General features: G+C 40.3%; 2 protein-coding genes across 3 annotated transcripts; both read left to right on the top strand.

Annotated features, from left to right (window-relative positions):
* Positions 1-85: 85 nt before the first annotated feature.
* On the top strand, positions 86-3,111 carry LOC115585385 (uncharacterized). Its single transcript, XM_030423718.1, has 4 exons — positions 86-264; positions 713-785; positions 1,052-1,083; positions 1,679-3,111. Exons 1-4 carry the CDS (start codon positions 246-248, stop codon positions 3,094-3,096), a joined length of 1,542 nt encoding a protein of 513 aa, XP_030279578.1. The 5' UTR covers positions 86-245; the 3' UTR covers positions 3,097-3,111.
* A 14,082-nt stretch (positions 3,112-17,193) lies between these two features.
* LOC115584533 (twist-related protein 2-like) lies at positions 17,194-22,295 on the top strand. Of its 2 annotated transcripts, none has more exons than XM_030422008.1 (2): positions 17,194-18,443; positions 21,754-22,295. In XM_030422008.1, exon 1 carries the CDS (start codon positions 17,784-17,786, stop codon positions 18,429-18,431), a length of 648 nt encoding a protein of 215 aa, XP_030277868.1. In that variant the 5' UTR covers positions 17,194-17,783; the 3' UTR covers positions 18,432-18,443; positions 21,754-22,295. The 2 variants fall into 2 exon arrangements, 1 of the variants encoding a protein (XP_030277868.1); XR_003984551.1 differs by having other exon boundaries at positions 17,196-19,666.
* The last annotated feature ends 1,743 nt before the right edge of the window (positions 22,296-24,038 follow it).

The following is a 24,038-nucleotide window of genomic DNA, read 5'->3' as shown; positions in this document are numbered from 1 at the left end:
TATAGAATGCTGACGTTCCAGTTTACCAAAGGTCTTATCGAAAACCCTTGAACAGTGGAAATCTTGATTCATAATGTATCTGAGAGATGTAAAAGAGGATCGAGGAAGGTATTTTCACTGTATTTGACCACATTTGAATAATAGCACAGAATTTAAAGGGCTGTGGATTTAAAGCTGGGAAGATCTGAGAAGAAAAGAAGCTGAAGACTATCTTTTGCTGTCATCTGTGTGCTTCTTAGCAAACAATGGACCGATCTGACACTGGTGAGCTTTCTCGAAGTCTAAACACACTGCTGAGATTTGGGTGACTGCCTTAAAAATATAGCTTTACAAATTATCAAGTCAGGCTAAAAACAGTCAGTCTTAAGGTGCAGGGTTATATTGCTGTGAACTTTTCTCCAGTTCATGTTGACCATTTAGAAACCGATTCTAATGCTCTTCTAATGTAAGTTAGCGGGGACAATATCACCACAGTTTTCCCTCTGTGCAAAAATATCGTCCAGAGCTCATTTGAAGTTACAGGCTTCAGCAGCCTGAGTTTGAGATGTAGTTTCATGTTCCCAACTGAAATCAACTAGGAATTAAACATAGTTTGGTTCATATCCAAACAGGGTTTTGCACAGAGTAACACTCTGGATAATGGTAAAGAGGTTGTTAAATGTAATTTTCTCTCTTTCATCTGCATCTATGTCCTATTTTTTTTTTCTATCAGGTCAGCTGAACCTTCGGAGGCCTCCTGTCGCAGAGGACAACAGGAGAGTCAACAGGGGAACTGAACACAGACAGTTTGTTATCTAAGTTACCAAATGATTATCATTTAAAGTCTGTAAATAATTAAACAGCCAATCCTCCAGTACCTCTCTTTTTCTCATATATCAAAAATGCTATCTGTTTATTTTTTTAAAGTAGCGTTTTATATTCTATTGCAAAGTCTGTCCAAAGATTCTGTCTAGACAGAAGTGTAAACACCTTTGCATTTGAAGAGGTCACATCTTCTGTTAAATGACACATTGCTACAATCTTGACATCATTATTTTATTGTTTATTTTAGACCAATCACACTACCTGCCTTTGTTACATCTGGTAAGTCGTGTTCATTTTATAAACAGTATAAATAATTGGCTTGAGATTGAGTTTCTGGGTCTGAAAGATGAAGCCAAAGCCAAAGTGCCATAAATCTGGATTCTTACTACTAGCCAGCAGGGGGCGTTACCCTCTGTCAATTCATTGATTTGAAGTCACAGGTCTCAGTTTTTTGCTTAAAATCCAATTCAGGTCAAGTGGAGTCCTAAACATTGTGATTTTTTAATTCTAAACAAGCCAATATGCCCTCTTCACTAAATATAGAGCCATTTTTAACAGATTAACAGTAAAGTCGTTTTGATAAGTGCTCTATCATTACAGTACCTTCAATTAAAATGTGTAAAACTATAGGTGTGTCTTGGCAATTCCTGTGACATATTAACAATCATTTGTAACTTTTAACTTTTGCTGACCAAGTCTTTATTTATAGCACAAAGGGTTCAAATGAAACCATGGTTCACTGATATGTAAATCACTGTGGACTTGTCATTGTTAACGTTAAATTCAAGCTGATGGTTCTACACAGGATGGATGTCACACACACTATGAGCTTTCTGTCCTCCACACTTCTAAGGAGAATCCCTTTATCTTTCAGACTTGGCGTCAGTCGTTTCCATCTTCTGCTTCGGAGTGGTGTCTGGAGCTGCAGGAGGTCTTCTGCTGGGAGCGACAGCAGTCGTTCTGCTTCAGTCCCTGGAGCTTCTGGCTAACCACAGCACACTAATCGACGAGTTAGGACAATACCTGACGGATGACTACTATTTCGAACGGAGAGCAAAACACATTTTACCATGGGAAAGTCAGGATCAGGTGCATGACATCCACGTATCCATATTTGCCGAGATGTTTGGTGTTTTTTGCTCAGCCTTGTCACTACCTCTCGGTGCCTGTGTTGGACTTTCAATGTATTCAATGGAGATCAACAGGAAAGGTGAAGCAGCGAGGGGGACGGCCCTGGCTGTGGCTGGGCCAGTGTGTCTCTTGGCTGTCACCCTAACTGGAGGCCTTCTGGGCTTCTTCTTTGAGAGTTTTCTGTCCATGACTTTAATTGTTAGTATTTTGCTGTGGTTCTGTATTGCAGTGTTGCCATGTCTTTATCCAATCACACTTTTGGTTTTCACACCGGCCGCCACACTGATTACATTTCTATTAAGTTTTTACTCTAAAATTCGGTTAATTCTTGTAGTTATTTTTATCCCCGCAATTCTAGAAGCGAAAGATCGTTCCATCAAACTAGATGTTGTAACTGTGCCATTGATGTTGACCATATATGATTTATATAACATCGCGGGACAGCAGATTGTTTCCTTACCATCGCCGCTATCCACAGACAGAAACAGTGTTGTAGTAGAGGCCATTTTTGTTGGAGTTTTAGCTTCTCTGATGTTGATGGTTACTGTAGGCACGTCATTATTTGTGAAATGGCAAAGGGGTGGAGCAGGTAAAATCTGTGCTACTGCTGCAGCTACTGGTTCAACAGCTTTAGGTGTTATAAGGTTGGGTCTACCTGTGCTGGGTCCAGGTCCCATTATAGGAGCTCTGATTGGGGTGGCAGGGGCAGCAGGGGTATCTCATGCTGCAGCAGGGGCAGCAACAGAGCGGTATCGACCACAAGTACAGCGTTATGTATGGTTTGGAAGGTTGGGGGTGACAGTGGGAGCAGCTGTAGGAGCTTTTGCAATGTCATGCTCCCACAGCGGGCTGTCAGCAATGTTCATGGCTCTGTGTGCAGCTACAGTTCCTGCTGGGGCCTTTCTTCAATCATCGACACATTACAGGGGGTTGTATGTGTTTTTGTGGATATGCATGTATACAGTCTTGATAATTGCCACCCACACAGCCTTGTGGAGTCTTTGGTTCATGGACAAATTTACGAGGGACAAAATACGTCCACTTTTTCAACATAAAGAGGGATTTGAATTTTTTTCTATGATTATTTCAAGGCAGCATTTTAGCTCCCTTTCAAACCGATCCCCGTCAATATCATCATGCCTGAAAACCCATATGACATGACCACACACACACACACACACACACACACATACACACACACACACACACACATACGCAAGTAAACAGGAGTTGTTTACTCTGAATAAAAATAACATCTGAGAGAAATCTGCAAAGAGCCACACTTCCCTGCATTATCATTTAAACATTGACTTTTCCATCATTGAATTTTTAATGTCTTTTTATGTATTTCTGAATATAATCAATATTACATTAATTCTGTCAATATTACTTAAGATATGAGCCCTCCTTTGGAGGGTATATAGGCCTGTAAGAAAAAGTTGCACGGTGTACCTTTAATTAAGTTCCAGAGGACACATGATTATGTTCAGGACGACACAGATTGACACCCGTCCTGTATCTTGATCTGCAGCTAAGCTAAAGAGAGATCAACAGCCCCATACACACACTTATATATGTACAGATGTATTATTCATGCATTTATTATGTACTGTTCCAGTTCTTAACAAACTAACCATCATGACATCAAACATTGAAGTCAATCTTCTTTCCTTTGCTTTTCTCTCAACTCAGTACAAATGAACAGGCAATTGTTAAGTCCCATATGTAGCTGAGCAAGCCACGAGATGAAAGGGATTGGGATTTTTTGTTTTTGTCATTTTTTTTAAAATGTGTATTTATATATCAAACAACTTTTATAAGTGATTTGTACAAACATTGTGAGATGTTGTTGGATGGATCATTGTAAATGTGTGGGCTTTTTTTTGTCAGAAAGAGCAACTTCAATTATTTGTGCACTTAATACCTGACATTAGGGGCATTTTTTTACTCATACAGTCGACTGTACATCTAGCACTGCATAGAGAGAAGTGTCCTGTACTTTTACTCTACCACAACTGTGTACACATCAGGCAACGCTGTGCATCTTTTGAGCTGAAAGATTTTTGATTTTTGATTTCATCTGAACACAAATTTTTCTTGTTCTGAATAAAGAACCCAAAGATATTTCTGTGTCCTGTGTCACTTTCATTTTTCCAGGCTTCATATATAACATTTGAACAGTTACAGGAATAGTTCAGAGCTCTGAGCTGTAAACTAATAAAAAAAAAGATATTCATATTCTACAATATAGTTAGTAAATCACAATTTCCTCTATACAGTAGAGGTACAGTACAGTACAGTCACTGGGCGCTGCTTGCTGGAAGATTTCTGTCTGTGCCAGCCCAGTTCTTGAACAAACTCAGAACCTGACCATCAGCATTCTTCGCTGGGCCAGCTTTCAAACATTTACAGCACATATGATCTCCAGCGTGTTTTAAATGTCTGCATCTGCAATTGTCCCAAATTATGAACTTGCTTAGGGCGGTGTCACTCCTCAACAATGACATGAAGTGCTGACTGATTTACACCAACATGTATCTTTAGCAGTCACAGTTGAGGAATGTCCCTGTTACAGAAGGTTGAAGTTCCAGTTTTGTCTGAACAGTGCAGAGCTTGATTCATACTGAAGGTTATCCAAAGAGTGAAAAACAGCACAGAGTGAGGGATTTCCATTGTATTTAACCACATTTGGATAATATTCCACATAAAAGACCTTCATGTTAGAGCTGGGAAGATCTAGGAAGAAAAGGAGAGTTGGAGAGTAACCTTCGCTGTCATCTGTGAGTTGCTTGATGAGCAATGGAACGATCTGACACTGGTGAGCTTCCTTAAGGTCTCAACACACTGCTGAGATTTGGGTCTCTTGCTTTACACATCATACCCTCTGTTAAATAAATATGTTCTAAAGTTTATTTGAGGTTAAGGCTTGAGCAGTCTGAGTTTCTTGTGTATGGACATCGTCTTCATATGGTATTCATTTTGAAACAGGGTTTTGTGCAGATTGATACTCTGGTTTCAGGTTTAGGGGGTTAATACATGTAAATTTCTCTCTTGCATCTGTATAAATGTATTTCTTTGTTTGTCAGATGAGCTGAGCATTATGATGCCTCCTGTCAGAGAGGACAACAGCACAGTCAACAGGTGAACTAAGGACAGTTTATTATCCCAGACAAAGAAGTTTCTAATGTTTTTTTCATGTGTCATAGTGAAATGCAAATGACAGATATTGTGTCATTAGCAAATGAATGGATTAATATCTACAGGTTTAACATTAATAAATGAAACAGAATGATTTACAGGTCATAGCAGTCCTGTTTCTTGGCACTCACCATTGTTTCAACTTTGACATTTTGATTTGTTTGTTTATTACAGACATATTACACTACCTGCCTGTTTTACCTCTGGTAAGTTGTATTCTTACATAAAGCAATGGAACTCAGAGGTGGGACAAGGTCATGTCCCTTAGCAAAAAGTAGTATACTTGAAGTTCATTTTATTAAGTATGCTTGAGTATAAGTATAAGTATAGCAAGTATACTATGGACCATGTACTTGTAGCATACTAGAAAGTATACTAATTTAATACTTCTTTGGACTAAATTGGAACATTTTAAGTTTATAATAGTATACTTTAAGTATACTTTATAAGGTCATTTTAAGTCTACAGAAGTACACTTTCAAGCATACAACAAGTATACTCATTTATATACTACTAGCATACTAAGTATATACTTCTAGTCCACATTTTAGTTTATTAACATGTAAGTTTATAACAGGGGTAATACCCTTAAAGCAAATGTGTGTAGTGAAAAACATTTTTACTTTGCTAAATTAAATGTAAGCACAACTCAATGACTCAACTTTTAGACTTTTAGATGTACTTAGATTAAGATATTATAAGTATTAGCACTTATAATGTGGCAAGTTCTAGCATGAGATCCACCATTTATTACCATACATGCCCATAGTTAACAGACGGGAAGTCTCTCCCGGAAAACATCCCTTCACTCACGGTGCCAACATTTTTATCATCTTTGTTAATTCGACACAATTTAACCACATAACAAGGATGTGAATTAACCCGCAACCGTCTTACACATCATCTTATTCACAAACACATTCACGAATCATAATTACACCAACAACAACAGAATACCCAAGAGTCTTTGCGCCACAGTCCACAGTATACTAAAGTACAAGTATAAGCTTTAGTATTAAAGTACAAGTCTAAGTATTAATGTACTTAGTCTTAGACTATTCTTTATACTTTTCAGTATAAGCCAAGTATACTTCACTATACTTTTCTTAAGTATATAAAATGTAGTATATAAAAAGTACACTTCAAGTATACTGCCTCAGTTTTAGTATAAAATAAGTATACTTGTAGTACACTTGAATAAACTACTTTTTGCTAAGGGGTGGCCATTAATCTCAATTCAGGTCAAATGTTGTGACCAACCAGTTCCATCCTATCCAGTGTTTTGAGCCCTAGCTAAGACAGTTTGCACTCCTCACCAACAATTCAGCCATTTACATGTTCTACAGAGCAACAGTAGGCCTAGTGTACTCATAGTTAATGCAATTATATGGTTGTCTTTGTAATTCCTGTGACACAATTACAATCATTTTATAAAAACAATTATTTTAAACACTGACGTCTGTTGTTTGTTGACCACAGCGGTCATCAGAGAAATCACAATTATGTACTAGTGATTTGCAACAACAAACACCTTTGTAAGGAAATGTAAAGCTGCCTTGTGTTTTTACCAACATAAAGCAATGTTGCTTCAATTATTTGGCAAAATGTTCTACGAAGAATGTATGGAAGTCTGATGTGTTACATTCGTGTAAAACTGAGTTAGTTTGGTTAGGTGACTGAAGTGTACGCAGGCAAAGCTATCCTCACATGAAACAATGAAGGATTTAATGCAAATTATTTATCAGCGGCACAGGATAACCGTAAGAGACTGTGCACACCCTTTGCATTTTTCTAATTTTTTTTTTATTGCATGGACACATACTGCAATTCAATTCAACAGCAACATGAAGTAAATTCTCCAAGTGTTGTCAGCAACTCCCTAAAACTGAGTATTGCATCCATCTATTTCAGGACTGTTGACTGACACGACTCCTGTTGGTTTTATGATATCTGTATCTTTGTTATAATAAGTTAATTTCTGACAGAAATGTTGGGCTCAAAGCTTCTTTGATTAATGATTTAGTCAGGTTTTAAGCTGACTTGAGTCCACAGCTCTGATGGCACAGTACAGGATGGATGTCACACACTGTGAGCTTTCTGTCCTCCACACTTCTAATGAGAATCCCTTTATCTTCAGGGTTGGCGTCAGTCATTTCCATCTTCTGCATCGGACTGGTTTCAGGAGCTGCAGGAGGTCTTCTGCTGGGAGCGACAGCAGTCGTTCTGCTTCAGTCCCTGGAGCTTCTGGCTGACAACAAACCACTCATGGACCAGTTTGGGCAAAAAGTTAATTACACTGATCATTATATTTACAGTAATAATCCAAACTACGACCTTCAAATATCCATATTTTGTGTGATGTTTGGAGTTTTTTCTTCAGTCTTGTCATTAGGCATAGGTACCTATGTTGGACTAGCAACCTATTCACTGGTAATTCGAAGAAAAGGGGAGGCAGCGAGTGGGAAGGCCCTGGCTGTTGCTGGGTCAGTGTGTCTGATGGGTGTCACTGCAACTGGATGCCTTGTGGGCCTCGCTTTAGAAGGTTTTCTGTCCATGACTTTGATTGTTTTTCCCCTGTGGTTTTTAATTCAAGTAGAGGTGATAAGTCTGTTTACAATAATCTCTGGGGTGTGTTCCACCTACTTCAGGGATTTTTTCTGTCGGATTTGTTTTTTTGCACACATGGTTGTATTCACCACATACATGAATTTTTTGGTGTATGGAACTAGGTTAATTATTGTACTTGTTTTAATTCCTTTGATAATAGTTGCACCTAGACTTAATAAATCATGTGACCTCAAAACAAGAACTGTAGCTGTAAATATGATGTTGACCATATCTGACATGTATGGCATTGCAGGGCAGCGGATTGTTGCTTTACAGTCCCCAACATCCACAACAACAAGCTTTGTTGTAGTAGAGGCCTTTTTTGTTGGAGTTCTAGCTTCTCTGATGTGGACGGTTACTGTAGGAAAGTCATTATTTGTGGCCTTGCAAAGGGATGGAGCAGGAAAAATCTGTGCTACTGCTGCAGCTACTGGTTCAGCAGTTTTAGGTGCTATCAAGTTGGCTCTACCTGTGCTGGGTCCAGGTCCCATTATAGGAGCTCTGATTGGGGTGGCAGGGGCAGCAGGGGTATCTCTTGCTGCAGCAGGGGCAGCAACAGACCAGTATCAACAAGTAGTACACCAATATGAATTTTTTGGAAGGTTGGGGGTGACAGTGGGGGCAGCTGTAGGAGCTTTTTTCATGTCATGTGCCCACAGCGGGCTGTCAGCGATGTTCATGGCTCTGTGTGCAGCTACAGTTCCTGCTGGAGCCTTTCTTAAACTGCTGTTTTTCCATTTCGTAACATGGCCATGTTTTGGGAATTTCTTCCTACCTGCATTTTACATTTTATCCGTATCCACCTTTTGGATTCTTGTAATGTCTGGAACCTATATAAGAACACAATTTATTCCTAAAATGCTGGCATCGTTTGTTTGTTATGTTTTAAGTTTATTCGCATTTTTTCTCTCCAGACAAAATTAAACTCAAAAGTTTAGAATTATACAGACCTTCTCTTAACCCCACATTCGTCCGACTGTCCGCCTCATGCGCATACCAATGCAATCATAGCTCGGCGCCTAAGCTTACACCTGAGTTTAGTGGATTCTCATGCTATCTATCATTAGCAAGATTAGTCTTGTTAATTGAGTTCATGTAAACTTGAGAACTTGAGTCCGTGTAAAGCATATCTTAACTAACATCATCTTAGCAAAAGCAACTAAAAGTAACCTGACCGCACAGAGATCACATAAACGTTTGACCAGTGAACAGACCAAATACATCCAACACATGTGCATGTCATCAATCAAAGTTAAGTTAAGGTCCTCCACCATCATCTTGTTCTCTCCTTACTCTTACCACATTACAAGTGAACTCCGTTGCTGGCACTGCCGTTTGTAGTTGAAGCACCCACCGTAGGCCTACTACTAAGTATTTACTTTTCAAAAAGCATAACAACGATGGGGGGCAAGTCGTATAAATGGTGTATGGCCAACCACTGTGTAAAACCAGGAACATCGATGACTGTGGAAAGCCTATGATCGACCTATCCAGTCTTTTTTGTGTGAGAATGTGTTCAACATAACAGTATGTTTTGGATGTTGACAGAAATAAAGAGAATCATCTAAAGCAGAGTCCTGTGAGGAACCTTTTAATGATGTCACCTGATGGTTAATGGTCTCCTTTAAAACCTGTTGTACACTAGCTGCTGTACAGTATGTGTCTTTTTGTGCTCATGGATTGATGCACTGACCATTTTGTATGTTGTCAAGTTAGAAACATTCATTGTAATATTTCATACAAGACCTGTGAATGTAAGATTGATAAATGTAAATATGTACTGCCATCTGCTGTTTATCTACCAGAACCGTGTACACAGGAGAGAACTTTGTGTGATTTTCGTTCTAAAGCTTTAACTCTTTAAACTTTCAATAAAGCGCAAAACGTTCTTGCTCCGCATTAAGAACCTGACAGATGATTCTGTGTTCTCTGCCACTTGTGAAAATAATGGTTCAAAGCTCTGCTACACTTAAAATGATCACTTGATTGTTTTGATGTGGGGTTGAATGAGGCGCTTATCCACAGTCAGTGTATTACCTGCAGTAGATGACCATCAGCTCTCCCCAGGAACGTGCACACATAAGGCCCAAGGGGTGCTTCAGCCCCTGCCCTTTTTGCCTCGTATTATAAAGTGCCCCTTTTGGGTGTTTTTTAAATGAATAAATACGTTCCTGTTGTGCAAAGGGATGTCAAAAAACGGCGGTATAAAAACGCCACGGTTATCTACCGTACGAATTTCGTACGTAATACGGTGTCGTATGTGTGTGAGTGTGTTGTTGAGCCTAAAGCCGCTACTCTGTCCGCTGTGGCTCCGCTCTGTCTCTCTCTACGAACGGTCGCTACTTTCAAATTAAAAGCCCCCCGCTAAGAACACTGTTCTAAACTCCAATGGGGTGCAATGTAAAGCTCTTATTTTGAAGAAAAAGAATGAGAGAAGCCGCTGCCTCGTCGAGAACTCCACCATGCACGTAGATGAGACGTGACAGTGGAGCGACTTGAACCTTTGTGAATTATTAAACCATTAACATAACTTCCTTGTGGGGGCTAACAAGTCTTATTCAACGTGCTTAAATATGAGTCATATTACAGAAAAGCGCCCATTTGTCCTTGTTAAGCTAACTGCTTTTTAATGAGAGTTAAGAATACTCTGACAGCTGTGTGATATTGAGTTTATTGCGACTTTGCTGTTGTAAACATGGCTGTTCCTACTAACAGTCACAGTCACAGTAGTCATTTCTTGGTTTTGTCACATGTTTAGATGTGTAGCCTGTATTTCTAGTTTGCACTTGCCCTCCAATCAATAGCCTGATAATAAACCAGTGTTTTATTGCTTTTTAAGAACCACAGCTGAATTGCATGTCTTCCAAACCTCAGTATTATGATAATGTGAATAAACTCATGTTGACAATAATTTGTTGACACAAATGAAATGGCAGTTACATATCAGTCACAGCTACACAGGATACAGAGCTAAGTAGTTAGCTTTCTATGAGTACTTTGTTTATTAATTTTACATTAATCAATCTACATATTGTGTTATTAAGGGCTGAATATTTTTTTCCGCGCGCACATACTGCCCTTTTCTGACTTTGAGCCCCTGCCCCTCTATAATCATGTGCACGTCCCTGGCTCTCCCCGTGTGGAGAAGCAGCACGTAGCAGTGTAGCAGAGAGTGTAAACCAATGAAAACTTTACAATACAGTCATTAAAGGAGAACTTCGGTCGATTTAAACATGCAGCTTCATTGCTCAAGCTACCCTTGACTTGCGAGTACCGAAGACGCGAACAAATTTGGTCCAGCCATTACAGAGCTCCGTGAACGGAGATGTAGCATTGAACGCTAACAGCATGGGGTCAGAACTTTACACTGTGTTTTAAGCATCTTAACATGCTCCACATCTCACACCAGAAGTTATGCAACATCAGCAGACACCTTAGCACACAGCACTGTAGCGTGTATGACTCAAACTGAATAAAAAAGTAGTTAAAACAGTGTGTTTGTGCAAGGAGCTACTTACCTGTTTGTTGACATCCGTGTGCTCCGGTAGCTAGACCAAACTAGCGTATCCATCGAGTGTGCACTTAACAGGCTTAACAGGCTATTGTAAGGCTCATGGCTCATGACAGGTTGTAACATGGACATGTACATTATGAACATACACACGAAAATGCTGGAATACGTTTCCGTCTCCGCCAGTGAGGGAGTAAGCGCACGCTCGACGGATTGACTAGTTTGGTCTAGCTACCGGAACACACGGATGTCAACAAACAGGTAAGTAGCTCCTTGCACAGACACACTGTTTTAACTACTTTTTTATTCAGTTTGAGTCATACACGCTACAGTGCTGTGTGCTAAGGTGTCTGCTGATGTTGCATAACTTCTGGTGTGAGATGTGGAGCATGTTAAGACGCTTAAAACACAGCGTGAAGTTCTGACCCCATGCTGTTAGCGTTCAATGCTAAGTCTCCGTTCACGGAGCTCTGTAATGGCTGGACCAAATTTGTTCGCGTCTTCGGTACTGGCAAGTCAAGGGTAGCTTGAGCAATGAAGCTGCATGTTTAAATCGACCGAAGTTCTCCTTTAAAGAATGCTCTTATGAAGCATTGTGTGATTATCCACAAGCTATGATTGAAATTAACCCTTTACAGACACTGTGCTTGGTTGCATCTTTTGTTTTTACAGTAAAGTGCAGCCACTGGGTGGTGCTTACTGGAGGTTGCTTACTCTTACTCTTACTTACTCTTGATCAACTCAGATCCTGATCATCAACTTTCTTCAACTGACCAGCAGACAAACGTTGACTGTAGATAACAACAAGTAAAGCTGCCAAAGGACCCAGCTGCACCCAGGTCATGTATCTGATTAGATCCGGGGCGGTCTTTTTGGAGATTTTAAAGAAGCATGTTTTGCAATACTTTATACACTTTTCCTCAGCGAGCTGTTGTTCTGCCAAAAGTGTTAAAATGATATATAAAATCACCAACTCCGTATACCTAACTTTCACAATCACTGGCTCTATACAATGGATCTTTATTTGTGTGTCTTTGTCAGTGCGTGCCACATCACAAACCCATGAATTTTCAAGCACGTGTGTTTGTGCCGTGTGTGTGTATATATAAGCTCCACATGTGATAACATTCTCCCATTTCTCTTCATGGAAATATTTATGCTAAGTCCTCATCTGAGCGTGCAGTTCAAACAGACAGGGTCCGGTGTTCTTTCCCCTTTTTCCAGACGCAGTCAGCCTCTGGGGGGCCTTCCCATACAAGACGAAGCATTGTGAGCGCGGGCCGGCCCTCCCCTTTCCCCCGCCCTCATATACACGTGTTTATATCAAGACCTGATATCCATTTTCCATCACTCACTCTTGTAGCCCGGAGTTATTTATTTTCAGCAAGCAAGAAACAGTTTCAAGGGAGCTGTGATATGTAAATAGTTGTGATCTATCACAGGTGTCCCATCGCCCACAGAGAGGACGCTCGCTCGCTCTGAGGATGTTTAAAGAGAGGAAGATGAAAAGAGATCAGCCAGCCTGTGCACGGGAGCATATGGAAACTACTTTACACCACAACTGGCAGGATTGTATGACAGAAGGACTGTAACTTTAATGCAAATGTAAAAATGTAAATATTTCACGCCACACTGACTGTGTAAATATTAATGTGATCATGTGACCGAATGCATGGTTAAATCACATAAAGCTTGAGAAGGTGTTTATCACATACTCTCTTCAAGATGTCTTTTAAAATACATTTTAAACATGACTTCAGGCACACTAATATGTTTCTCAGCTCAAAGAAAGTTTAACGCATATAAAACCTCCGTGGATGAAAAAATTGCAAGTAGAAAGAGTCATAGTTGACCTTGTGTGCACTTCAAGGTGTCCTGGTAACAGTTGAAGATTCATCTCTATAATAATGGTGTTCTGTGAGGAAAATGCTTTCTGAGCCACAGGGGAATTTTTTGGTTGCAATACCGCAAGCGGCCACCAGGCAAAACTAAAAGCAAGGCTGAGTGGCACCCTCCAATCCAGGTCGAAAGAATACATAAATGGTTATCGCTGATTAAGTCAAGAAACATGAATCCAAAATGTTCATTTTGATTTTGCTGTGCGGTTGTGTATTCCCCCTCTGTCTGAAACATTCCTGTCCCCTCTCCCAAATACCCAGTCTGCTCTGATTGGTCAACGTACACAGGCCTGAGTCAGCACTGCTAACTGTGTCTCAGGCCAGCTCTGAAGAAGAACCGCATCTTAAAAAAAAACCTTAAAGGAGAACTTTGGTCGATTTAAACATGCAGCTTCATTGCTCAAGCTACCCTTGACTTGCCAGTACCGAAGACGCAAACACATTTGGTCCAGCCATTACAGAGCTCCGTGAACGCAGATTTAGCATTGAACGCTAACAGCATGGGGTCAGAACTTTACACTGTGTTTTAAGCATCTTAACATGCTCACATCTCACACCAAAAGTTATGCAACATCAGCAGACACCTTAGCACACAGCACTGTAGCGTGTATGACTCAAAATGAATAAAAAAGTAGTTAAAACAGTGTGTTTGTGCAAGGAGCTACTTACCTGTTTGTTGACATCCGTGTCTTTCGGTAGCTAGACCAAATTAGTCAATCCGTTGAGCGTGCGCTTACTCCCTCACTGGTGGAGACAGAAACGTATTCCAGGATTTTCGTGTTTCTGTTCATAATGTACATTTCCATGTTACAGCCTGTCATGAGCCATGAGCCTTACAATAGCCTGTTAAGCCTGTTAAGTGCACACTCGGTGGATATACTAGTTTGGTCTAGCTACCGGAAGACGCGGATGTCAACAAACAGGTAAGTAGCTGCTTGCACAAACACACTGTTTTAACTACATTTTTATTCATTGTGAGTCATAAACGCTACAGTGCTGTGCACAACACAGTGTAAAGTTCTGACCCCATGCTGTTATTGTTCAATGCTAAGTCTCCGTTCACGGAGCTCTGTAATGGCTGGACCAAATGTTTTCGCGTCTTCGGTACTGGCAAGTCAAGGGTAGCTTGAGCAATGAAGCTGCATGTTTAAATCGACCGAAGTTCTCCTGTAACACGTTAGAGAAAGATCATGATCCGTTTTAGCCTCAGCCTCGATGCCCAGCAGACCAGTAACTCAGTCTTACTTTTATCATCATCGTCAGGGCAGCAACACACATGCATACCAGTGAGGATCACGGAGCAAAACGACCATCATATAACAACAAAGTTAATGTTGGCTGAGCTAACACCTCAGTACAAACAAAAAAACCTGCAAAAAACTGTTACTCCAACCTACTACTCATTATCTAGTTGGCTTCAAGTTAATCTTGACGCACACACAGCTTCTCTTGATTGTCTCAGTATTACATTAAACCTGGAGGCTTACCAAACATACTGAAAGCATCTCTGTCCTTATGAAACGAGATGTATAAATGGTTCTGCATTGTTTACTGCCATATGTACATTGACTGGCAGTCCTCCTCCTTGCGTTTGCTGGTGCATTGCTGTTACTTGGCATGTCTGCTGGGAACTGATTAGGGAAATAGCATGTTATCTACAAGAATGTGTATTGCATTGCAGAGTGGTTGTGGGTGTTTCATGCGGCACAGACAAAACAAGGCCGTCATCTTAAAAACCCTGCTGTATAGTGCTACAAACAAACTCAAAAACTCCACACTTTGCTTAGTTTACACATGATTATTATCATTATTAATCCCCGTTGGGATTAACTATTTGGAGGCAGTGGGCAGCCCCAGTACAAATCATGAGCACCAGTTGCAGGGTTAAAGAGACTGTAACACTCCAGCAACTTTATAACTATATATCCACATACAAATGCAAATTTTGTTGTGCCATGAAAAACAAACAGCGTCATGGTGAGCAGTGACGTGTGCACAAGAGAAACGGTATCATCTGTGGTCAGACAATAGAGGTTTCTCTTCTTTTTGTGGACTTGAGCCATCTTTGAGTTGACTCATAGGAGAGACTTTGAGATTTTCCAGCACTGTATCCTAACAGTGCCTGAACAAAATAATTTCACTAAGTGTTTTCATCAGAGGGATGCATCTTGCCTCTGAAACACAAAACGCTAACACTCAACTCAATTCTTTTGCGGGGATGTGGCTGTGGGCCATGCTGGAGGCTCACCCAGAAGTTTAGAGAGCAAAGTCCGTGTTGGACCAGGACCGGTTTCTTTTCGCGATGTAGCTAAGTGGTTGAAAGAAACAAAATGTCCCACAGGCCTCTCCCTGATCCACTCACTCTTTCCTTTATGCTGTGATTAAAGCACAGTGCTGCAGTGCTGACTGAATGCCAGCTCCTTCCTCCCTTCAGGTCGGTGCTGCGATCCAAAAGCCAAGTCACTGGCAGTTAAATAAAACACACTGTCTCTGTTGTTTCACAAACAAGAAGAACTCTATTTTGATAAGAGGTGCTTTTTCCTGTAATATTTTCAGTATTTTCAATTATTTATTAAAGAAATCTTTTGTTTCAGTATGTTATGTTATGTTATGTTATGTTATGTTATGTTATGTTAAAGGACTGTTACAGAACTATATGTGTGTACTCTTATGTTATGTTATGTTGTGTTGTGTTATGTTATGTTATGTTATGTTATGTTATGTTATGTTAAGTTATGTTATGGTAGAGGCTTGTTACTGTAATATTTGTTGTTTAATGTAGTGTAATGTAATGTTATTTTAGTTATGCTAAAAGACTGTTACAGCAATATATTTTGTGATATTTTATTTCATGTTATGTTTTGTTATGTCATGTTATGATAAAGGACTGTTACATTAATATATGTTGTGAACTCTTATGTTATGTTATGTTATTTTATGATAAAGTAATGTTTCAGTAATATATGTTGTGTAATGATAAGTTATGTTATGTTATGTTATGATATAGGATTGTTACCATAATATATGTTGTGTAATGTAATGAAATGTAATGTAATATAATTGTATTTTAGTTAAAGGACTGTTACAGCAATATATTTTATTTCATGTTATGTTATGATATGTATGATAAAGGAATGTGACAGTAATATATGAAGTCAATTTCAGTAATGTGTTACAGTAGTTTCTGTTATGTTTAATTATGGTCACATTATGTTACAGTAATGTATCAGTAATTTTTGTTATGTTGTGTTATGCTATGTTAAATTAATGTTACAGTATTTTTTATGTTAATGTTGTGTGATATTATGTTATGTTACATTAAGTTACGGCAATGTTATGGTCATTCCTGTTATGTTGAATTGTGTTATGGTAACATTATGTTACAGTAATATTACGGTAATCTCTTTTATGTTATGTTTCAGTAATCCCTGTTATATTGTATTACGTGAAATGAATGTTACAGTAATTTATTTTATTATTGTAATTTCAGTGAAGGGATGTGATGTTACAGCAATGTTTGTAACTGTAATTTATGTTTTATCATATTGTTAGGTTCCAGTAATTTCACTTCATCTTCATCTTGAATGAACGCAGACCTGTCACAATTGTAACAGTTTTACCCAGCAAAAAAACAAAGAAGGAGAGAATGATTACCTAAGTCTCTGACCATTACTCCATCTGCCTGGAATGTGTTGTGTTAAAAAATTATCATATTTCTCAGTTTACAGAGCAGACAGGCCATGTGGCTAAAAAAAAATCTAGACTAACTCTCAAACTATAAACAAAAACATTTGTGGAGCTTCCTTTAGAGTTTTTTTTTTCTTCTTGCTCCTCTATGAACTATATTGAAAGCAACGGCTGATGGTGCTGATTTGTGGAGCGAGAGGAAGGGGGGGATGAAGAACCAAGCAGCAAGAGGGGGGATGGTAGGACTTGCTTTGGAGGAAATCTGGAACCTATAAACTTGGGCAACTTCTATGACAAGAGGCAAACGTCACAACGGTTCAAGTTGGTTGGCTGTTTGACACACCTTTGTCTCCGCCTCGTCCCTTTGATCGGACCAATCGCTTAAGATTCATTCTTCCTGTTGTTTTAAGCTCAGCTGTCCAAAAAAACGTCCTGCGGACCAATAAGTGAGTTACATGGGTGGGCAGCTGAAAGTTTCATGGTTCCCTCCCTTTAAAAAGTCAGATTCAGGTTGCTGTTGTTTCACATGCAGCTACAGAAGCGGGACATGAGAACAGTTCGGTTTGCCGATGCAGTGTACACTCGGACTGGAGACTGGGCAGAGATCATTGGCAGGTTTCCTCATCTGTGGATGAAGAAGCATTGTGGCAGTCCTAAACTGACTGCTGATTATTCGCCTATTTACGCTTGGTATGCTTGGATGTGACAAAGTGTAGATCTCACGACCGTTAGGGAAGAAGAACAACACAGCAGAGTTCCGAAGAAACCCAGAGCGTAACAGAGGGAGTTTCTGAAGACAAACAGAAGAGAGGAAAACTGCGCGAAAGAAGCAGAGTGGGAGAGGAGAGAGACATATTGACAGAAAGAGAGAAGCACTGGAGATATTCAAACGGAGTAAAGGATACACATAAACGAGAGAGAAGACAGAAGAAAAAACGTGGCCAAGCATGAGAGAGGAGGAGCAGTCTAACGGTGACCACTCCGAGGGAGGGGTGCTTTCCAGCAAGGAGAACACGGGACGACTACGCTCTAACGCCTGTCCGGTCGTTGTAGCAACACCAGGGGTCACTGGGCATAAACGGCAGATGGGCTCACAGATGGAGGATCAGGTTACAACAGTTTCTCCCACCACATCAGCAGACGATGGCAAGGTAAAGCCAGGGGACGAAATCCAGATCCACACCCCGACTGGACCCAAAAGACTCAAGAGGAGTCCTCAGCATCGGCTGCCTTCTTCAGGCCCGTCCCTTTCTCCTGTCCCCGGTCCTAGCCCTGGAGGTCTCTCCCCCCTCGAGGACCCACACGGCCAGCGGGTCATTGCCAACATCCGGGAGCGCCAGCGGACGCAATCTCTCAACGACGCCTTTGCCTCATTGCGTAAGATAATCCCAACGCTCCCGTCTGACAAACTGAGCAAGATCCAGACCTTGAAGTTGGCATCGCGCTACATTGACTTTCTGTACCAGGTTCTGCAGAGCGATGACATGGACACTAAGCTGGCTGGATGTAACTACCTGGCCCATGAGAGACTGAGCTATGCCTTCTCTGTCTGGAGGATGGAGGGTGCTTGGTCTACCATGTCTGCTGGACACTAAACTGAACTGAAAGTAAGGTTTGTCTTTTGATTGTTGCCCCAATATGGATGATATATCCTCATGAGACGGACATAATCTTATAAGACATGGAGGGCTGAGGAGACGTCTGCTCATTGTGGACACTATTTCACACCTCATCTTAGATCAATCTGCCTGCGGCAATGCTGATGAAAAGACTATGAATAGAAAAGGTTTTGAGTTTTTTATGAGCATTTACACAGCTTATTTTAAGCCACTTTCCCCTCGTGAAACGTGTAATTTTTCTCGCTGTCAAGCAACATATCAGATGTAACTATGGACTCTTATGATTCTATTGTTTTGCTTGTTAAAAGCAAAATGTAAGTATTAGAACAGGGGAAGTGTGTTCAGTGTATGATTCCTAGACATTTGCACTCTGTGTACATAGATGACAAAGAAGGACAGGACAGGTGAGAGACAAAAACAGCTGGACATCATTCAGTATTCATTCAACAGTCTGATGATGGAGGACGTCCTGTCCTAGATGTTGCCTCCACATGACAGACCACATGGAGCCCTCCGCCCCATCAGCTCTCTCAGGTTCTCAAGTTTGACCTCTGGTTTCAACCTCTGCAACACCCTTGATTTTATCACCTTAACGGCCATCATCATCATCATCATTACTATCGCAATCATCATGCATACTTTGAGCCACATTTAAACTTCACTTCATGTTTTTATTGAACGTCATTTCTGCCACTGGCTTGCAAGTGTAACAAAGTCTTGTAAAATGTATAAAGAGCAACAACAAGAGAATGCAGATGGAGGAACTGGAGGAAAGTCAGAACTGGAAAGACAAAAAATGGATGTTTCAAGACAGATTGGACCTTTGACTTTTCCAAACCCGCTCCATTCCCACTTTTCCAAGATCCTGACATGTTATGAATCCCTGACCACCTCTGAACCCAAGCGACGGTGGAAAAAGTAGCCGTGGGCAGCCGTCGTCCTGACTAAAGTTTCTCCTCTTTATACCCAAACCAAGCCCCTTTGTTTCTTCCAGTGCCAAAAAAACTCTCCTCTTGAAATTCTTTCCTCTCGTTCTGGCCCAAACTTGCTTGCGTTGCACGAAGCCGTGATGCAGCTACAGCGCGCTGACGAGGAGGCATAATGAAAACAAACGGTCTCTAAAAGCCATGAATCATGTGTGTCACCATCAAAGGGGAGGCTGATGTGGCTCCCCGCTGGGCTCCCATAAACCACTGGAAGTGATGGAGGAGGTGAGAGCTGATTTATACACACACAAACGTGCACGCATGCATAGGTGCAGCCGTGCACGCACAAAAAACGCACGCCTCTTTAGGTTGAAAACAGTGTCATTTTCTTTAAAAGTGACTATTCTTAATTATCAAATTTTGCACGCCATAAAAAAAGCGATAAAAAGTCAGTTTTGTGTTTGATTACAACAATCATCAATAAATTGTACATTTATAGTTAATTAAACATTAGTTAATAGTTATTTAACTGTTAACAAAGGATGAAATCTGTTTTTTCATTTATTAAGCAGTTGTAAAGCTTTATAAACAACAGTTGCAACATAATAACAGTCATCCAAATGTCAGTAGATAAACTGCAATATTAAGTCACAAGTATTATAAACATCAGTTGCAGCTTAACAATAAACGATTGCTTAACAAATGGTTATAAGGCATTGTTGTGTTTAACAGAGGAGTAACCACAAACTAAAGTATAATTGATCACTGATTTACAATTCGTTAATGAAGGTCATTGTAAAGTGTTGCCTACCACTAGATTTTCTTGCATAAAAGAGATCTAATGCAACGCAAACCAGCATCACCTGCAAGGTTTAGCTTTCGTGTCATATAAACAACCAGACTCCCAAAGAGATGAAGGATGACAGGCTATTTGTATTCGATACATATCCATGACAAACCGCTTCTGCCTTCACTGCCAATACACATGAAGCCCAGCAACCTATCATTAGAGTGTCCCAGGGAGGTAGCTAATGTTTCCAGCTACCATGAAGACTTATTAAGTATTTTACTGAGCCCCACAGTCAGCACAGTGTGGTCTCACAAGGCTAACCTTCGCTGACATGTTAGAAGACACTTGACATTTAAAAAGAATTCAGTTTGGGGCCAAAAAAGAAAAGCAGCCACTGTATGTTTTGTATTTGAAGTTTGAGCGGCTGGCCCTTAAAATCTGGGAGATTATTTTTTAAGCACACATTAAATTCATACAGAATTTGTCTAAATACTCAGTTTGACAGCTGCTTATTGGTATCAGACAGTGGTGATGTGTGGTAATTGGCTAAAGTGCATTTATTAACCTCCCAGCCCATGCATCTCCTCATATCATGTCATTTAAATTAAGTTGTTACCGTATTGATCTATTCATATTAGGATGTTATGATCAAAAATATACACGTATCTCATTTCTTCCATTGTTGAAATTGGTTAACAAAATAAGTGCATTCGTCTCTTGTGGCGCCGTGGGCCACGTTCGCATGACGGCCATTTTCCTCTGCAAACACCGTCAGGGTGGGAAGCTTGAATGCTGGGAATGCTGGGTATGATGTAATGCTGCTGTGTTTCAGATTGCAAGTCATGTAAATGTCTGTAAAGGACTTTGTCAAATTGTTATCAATTTTTTCACTTGCCAACTGGGGGACATCAAGACTGTATTTCAAGGTGAAACAGGCAGCTAACATTAGCCTCCAACCAGTTTATAGCTAACATTAACTCTTCATTACATCCGTTGTGTTTCACATCCAGGCTTAAATAAATGTTTGTTTCTTTTTTTGGTCTATTTTAGAATTATGTATGCCTTTTGAATCGTATCCTGTAACGTCCTTAAATGGTTGCGTTAGCTAGGAAGTGGCTGAATGCTAACGTTAGCTAGCTGTTATTTCTTGTCTTACAGAACCTAATGGGCTGTCAAATATGTCATTCTACCGTGAAACATAGCCCGATGGCCGTCCTGGATTTTCAATATTCCGTATCTTTTCAGTTGCCGATCAATCAGGAAGCAGTGAAATGATAACAACGTGTCAGATTTGGTGCGTTTATGCGACTTGAAAACTTGAAGACGCAATTACGACGTTTAAGCTTCCTACCCTGACTGTGATGTCATAGGAAAAGGGCTGCCGTGTGAATATGGTCTCTTGATTCCCATGTTGTTTGGGAGCAGTTCCTCCTGAATACAAAATCAAAGAAATTTAAAAAATAAAAATAAAAACCTAAATGCAGTGATAAATATATTAAAATATGTCCAATAAGGCCCCTTGATACCCTTTAATGAATACAAGTGATACCACAATAACATGCCTGCCTCTTTGTCTTCCCAGCTGCTGAACCAAGTGACTGTGATCCTCCCTGCACATCTCTGCTCCGTGCTACATTTCTGATTTTCTAATGGACTTTGATGCAAATGGAACTTTTTAGGTACCTCAGCTCTGGAGAAAAGGACTGTATAGGAATATTGATCAGGATGCGGACTGACACGGGAAAGATGACTTTTCTCTGAACCAACTCAACCAACAAAGACGTGTCATTTACCACGATGAATCGGACAATACAGGTTGGATTTGTGTTCGCAATTTGTGTTCCCGACTATTTGTCATGCAGTCAAAGCCAGACTTCCGACCCAGACAGTGATTGATGTCTTTGTCTGTTGCACCCCAGTTTACAGACAGAGAGGAGCATTTACTTGAAGTATGTACAGTATGTGGTGCTTTAGGAAAAAAAAACAAAAAAACCTGACACTGATACAGTATTACCGTCTTGTGATATGAATATCACAAGCAGAAAAAGCCCCGGAGAGCTAGATGTATGATACATACCGCACATCATTATTTTTCTTAAAAATAAAAGCTGTCCTCAAACTGTTCACGAGATTTCTTGTTGTTCTGGTAAAACTGGATGATGAACGGTGCAAGGATTTATACTGGCACCACACCCTCTGCGTCTCCTGTCTCTCTTGTTAAACTGTCTCTCTTGTTTTCCTTGCCTTCCTCCTTCCCCCGGTCTTTTTTTTTCTCCTTTGGTTGTTGTTTTTAATGAGGTCTGTGTGCCTTCGCCTGGTCAGTCAGGAACAGTTAATTCCTCCGCAAAGCACACGTTAATGTGCAATTAAGGGCTCCGGGAATATTTATAGCCTGTTTGGACCTGGATTCTAAGTTTTAGCTTGATCTTTTTCAGCTACGCTTACAGTGGCCTGCAGGTTAACTGTTGTGTACCCTGACTGTTAGCAAGAGTTCAATCATTACAGCTTTCACACGAGGTTAGAGTAACACTGCAACTGGGAAAAAACAGAATGATACCACTACATTGATCGGTGTTGGCCATTTTTTATGATTTGCTAAAGGATGAAAAAGAATGCGCAAAGACAAATTGACTAACAGTCACATAACTCTTATGAGAGCTCATATAAAGGAACAACAATGCTCTCCTCAGTCTGCTGTCACGGTTGACATAGCCCCCCCCCCTCCTTGTTTTTTGTGGCTTCAACACAGTCACACGTAATGTTTTAGCTGTAACTTTACATTGACTTAACCGGTGCTCTGTTCACCCATTCCTCTGCATCAAAACAGCATGCTTTGAGAAATGGTTAGAGCTAATATCAGCTTCGTTAAATGCTCATGCAAGAACATGCCAAACACTGGTGCAACTAGTGGAAAAAAGGCTCCGCTCACACCCTAACAAGGGGTGTTCCTAGTTCTGGTGACCACGCTCAGGTCAGCTCGGGTTGGATTTGTAATGGAAAAGACTTGATGTCAGCGAGCTGTGCAAATGAGAGAGATAAAGGTGTAAATTATCTGGAGTTAACTGGTGCGACAAAGCTAACGGCAGGGCGAGGGAGATGACACCCACGCGTTCCTGAGGAGAGGTCTAACCAAGCAAGCGAACTGCGACTCTGCAGAAATCTTTTGTTTTCAGTTAAAGGATCTTAAACCCCTGTTCTTAAAGTCACTGCAACTTTTCTATTAGGTTGAGTAGATGTTTTATAGGGAAGGCTATTTAATAAGGTGCTGTGCTGAAGTGCTGTTGCATGGTTCAAAGTTTTGATCAATATAGTGTGCAGTATAGACTATGTTGTTTTAATGCCATCAAGTTTTATTTCCATCTTTTAACCAGTACATCTCTGTCAAGCCACATTTCAATCTCGGATGGTTTGCTTTTCTGTGGATCCAAGTTTTCAACGGGTGACTTGTTTAAATGGATGAACAGGTATCACCAGCAGACCACACGGCTGGGATAAATGTTGCATTAATGTCATGTAGGATGGTAAATGTGTGTATGTCTCCACATCATTTCAAGACAAGCAGTCTGATTGAAACAGAAATGTACCCAAGTGCTCACATAAGGTAAAAAAAAAAAAAAAAAAGTAACAAGGTAAAAAATGATGTAAAAAAAAAAAAAACACTATAACTTGGAGTCCAAGTGATCTCACTTGAAGCCATAACTTGTTACATCTACCATTCACAGAAAAGATGGAACGTTTATGAACTAGACGATCTCTGATTACAGCGGTCCTATAATATGCAACTATATGACTGGGCATTAAAACATTGCTACTCTCGCTAACCAGCATCAGAAATAGGAGTCAGTTCAATGTATAATTATGTTGTGA

The sequence above is a fragment of the Sparus aurata genome, chromosome 7 (assembly GCF_900880675.1).
Source record: "Sparus aurata chromosome 7, fSpaAur1.1, whole genome shotgun sequence".
Taxonomy (NCBI): domain Eukaryota; kingdom Metazoa; phylum Chordata; class Actinopteri; order Spariformes; family Sparidae; genus Sparus; species Sparus aurata.
Note: the sequence above shows the minus strand (reverse complement) of the source record. Positions and strands in the feature narration are given on the sequence as shown.